At 43.8% G+C, this 9,574-nt stretch overlaps 1 protein-coding gene across 1 annotated transcript; it reads right to left on the bottom strand.

The window, feature by feature from the left end:
• cops9 (COP9 signalosome subunit 9) lies at nt 1-6,448 on the bottom strand. Its single transcript, XM_033031024.1, has 3 exons — nt 6,322-6,448; nt 4,460-4,532; nt 1-499 (listed from the first exon to the last, which is right to left on the bottom strand). Exons 1-3 carry the CDS (start codon nt 6,382-6,384, stop codon nt 462-464), a joined length of 174 nt encoding a protein of 57 aa, XP_032886915.1. The 5' UTR covers nt 6,385-6,448; the 3' UTR covers nt 1-461.
• Between the last annotated feature and the right edge of the window lie 3,126 nt (nt 6,449-9,574).

The following is a 9,574-nucleotide window of genomic DNA, read 5'->3' as shown; positions in this document are numbered from 1 at the left end:
TGGAAGTCAGAAGAGAGTTTAATACACTTCACAGCTCTGCAATATTATCATATTGTACTAGTGAACAAAATATATCCTAACAACGTAAATCTTCGCACAAAAATTGCACAGTGATTTCTAAATAGTGGAACTAAGTATTTACACTGATTTGATTATACTATGTACCCCAAGATGCTTCCTTCAACACTGTCCTTCAGTTATCTGAATGCCTCAACAATTTTATTCTAAGTGAAAGGGCATATTTTTTTGGCGGTTGAAAGAAAAAAATGTTACAAATATATTTTACAAAAAAAGTTATTAATTTAATAAAAAGTACACTTTAAAACAAAAATGAGTGATCAAATCCATATTTATAAAACAAGATGTTTAACAAACACAAGGATGTTTTTGAATATGCTACAGTATTGTCCATCTTCTTTCCTTTTCCATATTTGAGGTTTGAATGACGTGAAGAGACCAAATTACTGAATATCATCGTCGTCAAAGAGGTCTTCAAAATCTAAAGTGTAAACAATGCATAATTAATTACCCTGAAATAATTCATTTCTTTCTCCTACCTTCCCTGCCTTTACTTCCCGTCATTTCCGCATACTCAACCAATCTGTTGAAAATGAGAAAGGCAGATTTCCTTCTATCTCCTCACAAATTTAAACATTCAACACAAGGGAGAAAAAACAGTGATGGAGTAACTCAGCGGGTCACACAGCATCGGGAGGGGGGGGGGGGGGGGGGGGGGGCGGCAATGGCAAGTAACGTTTCAGGTCAGGACCCTTCTTCAGTTCTATTGTGGGAGAGGAAAAGAGAAGTGGGAGTGAGACAAAGCCTGGCAAGTGTAGGTAGATGCAGGTAAGGGGAGTTTGGCAGGTGGTTGGAGTAAGTGGCAAAAGCTGGAAATGAAAAGGAGACAAAAAGGTGTCAGGTAAGAGGAGTGAAATGTAAAGCCAAAGGGAGTGTTATAGGTGGAAGGGAAAGGGGGAATGACAGACGTGAGATGAGTGTATGATGGATGGGAACGGTGCAGGCTGACTGGGCAGGAGAGTGCTAGAAATGGGTAAGCACTGGGTTGGTGGTGAGGGCATAGGAAAGAGAGAGGGAGGAGGGAGTGATTGCTTCAAATTGGAGAATTCAATGTCAATTTCTTTATAAATCCAAACAATAAATCATAGTAAAGACACAAAATGCTGCAGTAACCCAGTGGGTCAAACAGCATCCCTGGAGAACATGGGTAGATGACATTTTGGGTCTAGACCTTTAAACTGAAGGGTCCTGACCCAAAATGTCATCTATCCATGCTGACCTGACCCGATGAGTTACTCCAGCGTTTGTCTTTGCTCAGTAGACCTGCATATGCAATTCCTTGTTTCTACAATAAAGCAGTCTTTTAGTAACTGGCATCATAGCACAGGACACGAAGGTGACTGAAATCATAAACAAGTTCACCTGACAAATTCAGTAAAATCTATACATTTTAAAACTACAATTATAATAAACATTTGCAATTTAGATGAGACTTTGATAACAACAGCAGTGCATAAATACCTCACTGTTCACCTAGCAGTTCAACTAGCATCATCTGCCCTCTCTCGCTGTGAACAATACCAATATCAATCAAACACTTCAAGTCATGAAGGCAGTGAGAAATTGTCTCACTGGGTGTTTCTTCCACAGGAGTATTTTTTTTTCCTCAAAAGAATCATGCGGAGTAAAACAAGATGAAAACTAAATTCCATTGACCAGTCCGGAAACAAAACAAAATGAAAAATAGCACTCCTAATGTGTAAACATTGGTAAATGCATTTTTTGCAGTTGGCCATATTCCTTTATATTAGTCCAAAATAGATCCAAGAAAAAAGACTAGCTGGGATACTTTGGGGAGCAAGCCTGGTAAAGCTGCAGCCAAATAGTGCAGTAAATTGTATGCTGCTGTCCTTCAAATGCTTTGGTGCTCCATTTTCTATTCTTACCTATGCATATGTTGATTTTCAGATTAAAACAAATAGCAGAAGAGAAAGAATATATATCTGCAGGAAGAGTATCTTTTTGCAAATGACCCCAACAACAACAGCCATTGGAGAAGGAGCTCTTACCACAAATCATTAGATCTCTGAGACAACTGCTCCATAAAGTCGCCAAAGGTGCTACTGGTTTGCTACTGCAACTAATTCTGATCCTTTGTTCCTAGAACTGCAGAGGTCCTATATCAAATGTGTCAAGAGTATTTAATTGTCATAAGTAACAGAACAGTAAAATTCTTACTTAAGTGGTTACAATACAATACAATTCAATTTATTGTCATTTGGACCCCTTGAGGTCCAAACGAAATGCCGTTTCTGCAGCCATACATTACAAACAAATAGACCCAAGACACAACATAATTTACATAAACATCCATCACATTGCTGTGATGGAAGGCCAAAAAAACTTCTCTCTCCACTGCACTCTCCCCCCCGATGTCAGAGTCAAAGTCAAAGCCCCCGGCGGGCGATGGCGATTGTCCCGTGGCCATTAAAGCCACGCCGGGTGATGCAAGGTCGCACACCGGGTCTTGGTGTTAGAGCCCCCGGCGTGAGCTCGCAGAGTCCCGCCGCCATTCCAAGCCGCGCGGGGCGGTGGTGTAAGGCCCCGCTCCAGGAGCTCTTCAACCCCGCAACTCGGGCGGGAGAAGTCGCTGCTGCGGAAGCCCCGAAAAGCGGTCTCCCTCCAGGGACCCGCGGGCTCCCGGTGTTACCGTCCGCCAAACCCGCAGTTGCAGCCACCGAATCTCCGGGGGTCGGGTCGCAGCAGCGTCCACCACAGCTCCACCCGCTCTGGACTCGGCCAGCTCCGCGACGGTGAGGTGAGTAGTTGGCACCACAGCCCCCGGTCTTCCTGTTGGAGGCCGCTCCTCGTTGCAGCCCCAACGACAACGGAGACCCGACAAAGAAAAGGTCGGGTCTCCCGTGCAGGGAGAGATTTAAAAGTTACCCCCTCCCCCCCCACCCCCCCACACACATACCCCAACAAAAATAACAAAAACTACATAAAAACATAGACATAAAATAATAAAAACGCAGACGGACTGCAGAGGCCGCTGCTGACGAGAGTCGCGCCGCCTACCGGTATAAGAGCACCAAAGCATGGTTGAGATCTTAACTAAGTTTAAAGTTCGCCACATTCATTTCTGTGTGAAATACATATCAACACAATACTAAATTAGCATGCTAAAATAGAATACACTGAATGATTGAGGGGGAATTATACTTTTTTTTTAGATCGACGTCTTACCGAAAACCCACGGGATAGCTATTATTTGCAAATTAAAAATAGTGCAAGAGAGGTTTATCACTTGATTGAAACATGAAAGCAACTATGTTGGCTGAGTCATCAAAACCTTATTCCGTGATTCAAGAAGCTTCTACCCATCTCACTGTGTATGTTACATATCAAGTCGTTGAAGTAACAAATTGAACAGAAAAATAAAATTCATTTGTACATTTTCAAAGTAATTTTTCAAATTTACAGCGATTTTACTTTTTGACCCTGTCATTATTTAATGCCTGCAATATGAATTAATAATCAACACAGCCTCCACCATTTGCCCCAATGTGGCGAGCAATATCTCAACTGGTGATTTAGAACCGTACCGTTTCTACCATAAAGAATGTTTCGATTGGGATTATTTTTAAACATGAAATTCCAATAATAAAATAGAAAAGCAAAAGATAAAATATGGAAACAAAATCCTAGAGATTTTTAAATGTTTATCTCCTTTCTTTACTGTGCTATGATGCCAGGTACTGAAACACTACGATTTATTGTAGAAAGATTACTTTCTTCAGTAATCTTTGCATTTACATTGAATCTTTGAACATGGCAAATTGTGTACTGCCTGAGGCATTGCAACTACACTCACATTAAGAGTAAGTAACCCAGAATTGCCTGGTAAAAGGAACAATAATTTGTTGTTTTATTCAGTGCTTATTCTTCTGCTTCCAGTTCTTATCAAACACCTGTTGCATGCCCTCTCCATAATCTGACAAGATGGGAAATTACCTACTCGCAAAAAAAATGTTTGATTCAATTTTCGTTTTTGATTCAATTTTCTGAATATTGTCATAGAGGCTGAAAATCCCTCAGCATTTCATATAGCTTGAGAAGGAAAAATGTGTGACTATAATGAGCTTTGCAAGCGAAGATTTAGTGCAAAATGTAAAGGAGATTCTCCAAAATATGACAGTAAAATCTGAAACAGAGATCACATTAGCAGAGTTTAAAAAAAGAACCAGAGACTGCATTGTGTAATCATGATTTATCCCAAATAGCTTGTGAGTCAGAGGAAACACATAGATGTTTAAAGTGAAAAGAAAAATGGGCAAGTTTGGAAACGATAATTAAAGCAGAATACTCAATCAGCCGCAATAAGATCACATTAAATAAATGGCCAGAAAATTGTGTGAAAAATTATGAAAGGATTACCCACCATTAAAGAAATCTGCATGGACTGCTTTTTCATTAGCTGCAAGGTCCATCAGAAGTCCTGAACTTCCTCCTGCCTGAAAAATTGACAAAGGTTAAAAAAAGACATTCTATTGTTAACAGAACTTCAACACTTACATCGAATTTCACTAATAAAATAATTCCAAACCAAGCTGGTATTCTGTTAGTTAATCTAAACTCAGGCAGCACCTAGGAAGCTTTAAATAACTTAAAGAGATGGGGGAAATTATTTTCATTATTGATTTATACACATATGTAAATAATAGTACAAAGCTAAAAACAATGCCCCCAAGTCTATATAGTTCAGAGCTTATTTGGAGGTTGTAGTGTTTAATAGCCTGATGGTTGCAGGGAAGAAATTGCTCCTGAATGTGGAAGTTACAGTTTTCAGGCACCTATACCTTCTTCCTCATGGCAGGAGTGAAATGAGTGTGGCCAGGACGGTGTGGATCTCTTATGATGCTGACTGTCTTTTTGAAGCAGCGACTCCTGTAGATGGTGGGATGTCTTGGCAGTATTCACCACCTCAGAGAAATATGAGCTGCTTTTCCTCCAATTTGCACGGGGCCTCAATCTGACCATGGAGGAGGCCCAGGACAGAAAGGTTAGATTGTGAATGGGAGGGGAAGTTGAAGTGCTGAGTAACCAAGAGATCAGGTAGGTTAAGACAGACTGACCGGAGGTGTTCAGCGAAACGATCGCCGAGCTTGCGCTTGGTCTCGCTGATATACCGGAATTGACACCTGGAACAGCTGATACAGTAGGTGAGGTTGAAGGAGGTGCCTCACCTGAAAAGACTGTTGGGGTCCTTGGACGGAGTTGAGGGGGCAGAGTTTAAAAAAATGGTCAGGTGTTGCATCTCCTGTGGTTGCAGGGGAAAGTACCTGGGGAGGGGGTGGTTTGGATGGGAAGGGACGAGTTGACCAGGGAGTTGTGGAGGGAATAGTCTCTACGGCAAGGAGAAAGGGGTGGGATCTTGTTGGAGGTGGCGAAAATGTTTGATGATTATATGCTGTATGCGATGGCTGATGGGATGGAAGGTGAGAACAAGGGGGACTCTGTCCTCATTACGAATGGGGGAGAGGGAGCAAGAGCAGAGCTGCAATATATCGATGAGACCCTAGTGAGAGCCTTTAAAAAGGCATCCAGTATAATTAAGGACCCACATCACCCTGGCCACACTCTGATTTCACTCCTGCCATCAGGAAGAAGGTAAAGGAGACTGAAAACTTTAAAGTCCAGGAACAGCTTATTCTCTGCCGCCATCTGGCTATTAAAGACTACAAATAAGCTCTGAACTGTAGACTTGGGAGCATTCGTTTTGTCTTTTTGAACTATTATTGTGTGTGTGTGTGTGTGAGAGTGATATATATATATATATACACATTGAACTTTTTTCTCGTTTATCATTTTGTTTACAGTGTTTACTATGTTTACATATTGTGTTGTCGCTGCTACAAGTAAGAATGTCATTGTTCTCTCTGGGACACATGACAATAAAACATTCTTGACTCAACCCGCCGGCGGTCCCGGGCTCTTTGCTCTGCAGCTTCCCCGCCCACAGCCCACTCTCCGGCCGGCCACCACCCCCACCCTCCTCACCCCCACCCTCACCTCATCCAGGTCCACCCTCACCCTCCTCACCCCCACCCTCACCCTCCTCACCCCCACCCTCACCCTCCTCACCCCCACCCCCACCCTCACCCTCCCCCACCCTCACCTCATCCAGGTCCACCCCCACCCCCACCTCACCTCATCCAGGTCCACCCCCACCCTCCTCACCCCCACCCTCACCTCATCCAGGTCCACCCCCACCCTCCCCCTCCCCCTCACCCCCACCCTCACCTCATCCAGGTCCACATACGGCCCCGCGCCTTCAGGAAACATCTCATCCACCGCCGGCTTCATTCTGACCAAACGATCCGGAACCAGCCGGAAACCTCCGGTGCCGCACGGACTGTACGACTTCCGGTGCCGCACGGACTGTACGACTTCCGGTGCCGCACGGACTGTACGACTTCCGGTGCCGCACGGACTGTACGCCGCTGGAATGTGGGTCCGTGGACAAAAGGGCCGGCGGGTCGACGGGGGAAGCAATGTCTGTGTAACCCCAACCCCCACCCACATTAGGTTTCAAGAGGGAAAAGAACAATGAAGACTGAGGCTGAGGAGTGTGAAGTATAACTGTTGATCCAAGAGAATACTGTCAATCAAGAGGTGTAAGCACTTTAAGTTTGGAGGAAACAAGAAAAGAAAAGGCCAGGCCAGGCCATCTCATTCTAAGCTATATCCTTTAATTTTTGTTCACATTTCTTTTTTACAAGTGAAGTCATATTCAATATTCAGATCCCCAATCTGAAGAAGGGGACCGACTCAAAACATTGCTTGTCCACACCTTCCCCAGATGCTGCAGACCCGCTGAGTTCCTCCAGCACTTTGTCTTTTGCTCAAGATTCCAGCATCTGCAGTCCTTTGTGTCACCCACTCAAAATTGGACTGTCAGTCACCTTGTGTTGTGATGAAGTACAAAGTGATAACTTTGATAACAACTTCGGCATTGGAGACAGTCCAGAGAAGGTTTATGAGAATGATCCTAGGAATAATTAGGTTAGCATATAATAAGTGTTTGACGGCACTGGGCCTATACTCGCTGGAGTTTAGAAGAATGAGGGAGGAACCTCATTGAAACTTAACGAATAGTGAAAGGCCTGGATAGAGTGGATGTGGAGAGTATGTTTCCACTTGTGGGTGAGTCTAGGACCAGAGGCCATCGTCTCAGAATAAAAAGGATGTACCATAGTCTCAGAATAAAAGGATGTACCTTTAGAAAGGAGATGAAGTGGAATTTCTTTAGTCAGGGGATGGTGAATCTGGAATTCATGGCCACAGACGGCTGTGGAAGCCGTCATTGGGTATTTTAAGGCGGAGATTGACAGATTCTTGAGTAGTAAGGGTATCAGGGGTTATGAGGAGAAGGCAGGAGAATGGGGTTGAAATATAGATCAGCCATGATTGAATGCGGAGTAGTCTTGATAGGCCAAATGGCCTACTTCTGCTCCTGTGACTTATGAATTTATGAACATCTCTTAAATAGAGAGACATTGTGACTACAGCATCATCGACCAACAGGTGTTCCCCCTCACTGCCCTGGGGAACAGAGACCATTCCAACATTGCATTGGGGACATTGGTAGAGATGTTATTCAACCATGGCTAATGGTAATTTGGTTCCCTCTCTAAAGCTGGTGTGTAATCACAGACATCAGGGGATAATTGACAGAACCCAGACACAGCCACAACATCTTATCTACAAGCGGAATGTTCACCATAAATATGACCCCAGCACTACTCTAACCATATAGGATGATGGATTTTTCATACCTAACCTTCCTTCTCACATCCCACTTCTTCATCAGTCCACGTTATCATCTGATTAAAAAGCCCAATGTTTTCCTGAAATCTTTCCCTCACTACATCATTACCTCACCCACTGAGTTTCTCCAGCATTTTTTGTCTACATCATTACTTTTGCCCCTCAGGATGAGAGATCGTGATCTCACCATTGCCGTTTCACCAGTGACCTTGCTGATGCCTGCAGCCGACCAACGCAGACTGTTTCCGCTTATCCCATGAGGTTGTGGTCCACCACCAACCCTTCGAGAATCATCCTCTAAAACCATCTGCTGCCTCCTCCTCTGAAATCAACAACCTTTCTCCTGTCATGCCACAATCACTAGGTCGAAGACAAAAGGCACCTAGAGGACAGATACAAGGGAATACGAGGATTCATAATTGATATTTGCATGAAGATTGGCCCATCTTGGTTTATGAAGTAGTTTCATGTTTTCATTGATTTTATCCTTCGCATTGTGTGCATGCAGTCACTGTGATATTTGCAGCAGAGGGAAGTAGGATGTGAGACTTGTTGAATGAGGAATTAAAGTTGTTAAAGGAGGCATAGATAGGGTAGACAGTCAGAACCTTAGATAGGGTAGACAGTCAGAGGGCAAATCTTTGAGGTGAAAGGGGCAAAGTTTAAAGGAGTGTAATGGCAGATTATTATATCGTTCAAGGAATCTTTCCTCTAGCCACTATGATTGAAGACGGGTAAGGAGATAATTTCGATATGCTTGCGAGCTCTCCACGAGACATTGAAAGCCGTCCAAAGATAAATCTTGAAAACACAGTCTCTTAATTAATAGTTTATTTATTGTCGTAGTAAAAACAGTAAGATATTCATCCAAACTTCTTCTTGTTTAAGTACATTTTGCTCTTACTCGTAGTCAAACTCGTGCATAGTCGAAATCTGTGCCTTCTCCCCCATGCCGGAGTTGGTGGTTGAGGTAGATATGATGGTGGCATTTAAGAGGCTTTTGGATAGGCACATGGATATTCAGAGAATGGAGGGATATAGATAAGAATTGGTCTTGACATCATGATCGACACAGACACTGTGGGCCGAAGGGCCTGTACCCGTGCTGCACTGTTCTACGTTCTAATAATGGTGTCAGATAAATTGTTTGTAGTCAGTCTGACAGGAAATGGGTTGACTGGGGTTGCTCTTGTCCTGCTGCTGAGTGGGCCATTATGCACCTGGCAATGAGCCTCATAATGGCAAAACTTTGCAGCAGACAAGAATCCACAGCATATCCTCAGACGTGCTCTGCCAAGTACGACAGGGTTTCTTTGGAGCAGTCCCGACAGTGAAGTCAGTGTTTGAGCAATTGTGTGGCAACATTGCACTTATGGTGAGTCACAGGCACAGAGAAATTGGCTATATGAGTGATGAGTCAGGACCGTCAGACCATGCGGCACAAGGACAGCGGAGCTACGTGGCAGGCCTGGCTCTCTCGCCCACCATGGACCCTGGAAACCCGTCTGAAGATGGTGACATGGTGGCGCAGCAGTAGAGTTGCTGCCTTACAGCACTAGACACCCAATTAATGGCATCCTGTACTTAAAAGCAGTCAAGCAACCCAAGCAAGTTCAGCCTGCTGGTTTATGTCAAGAATACAACAAAATATTTGAATAGTGAATGCCAGTGAATTCCTTTATGCAGTGGTGGGGTGGCAAACTGTGAGGTAGAAGAACTCCAGTTA

The sequence above is a fragment of the Amblyraja radiata genome, chromosome 13, assembly GCF_010909765.2.
Source record: "Amblyraja radiata isolate CabotCenter1 chromosome 13, sAmbRad1.1.pri, whole genome shotgun sequence".
Taxonomy (NCBI): domain Eukaryota; kingdom Metazoa; phylum Chordata; class Chondrichthyes; order Rajiformes; family Rajidae; genus Amblyraja; species Amblyraja radiata.
The sequence above is the reverse complement of the archived record's forward strand: the minus strand, read 5'-3'. Positions and strand labels throughout refer to the sequence as shown.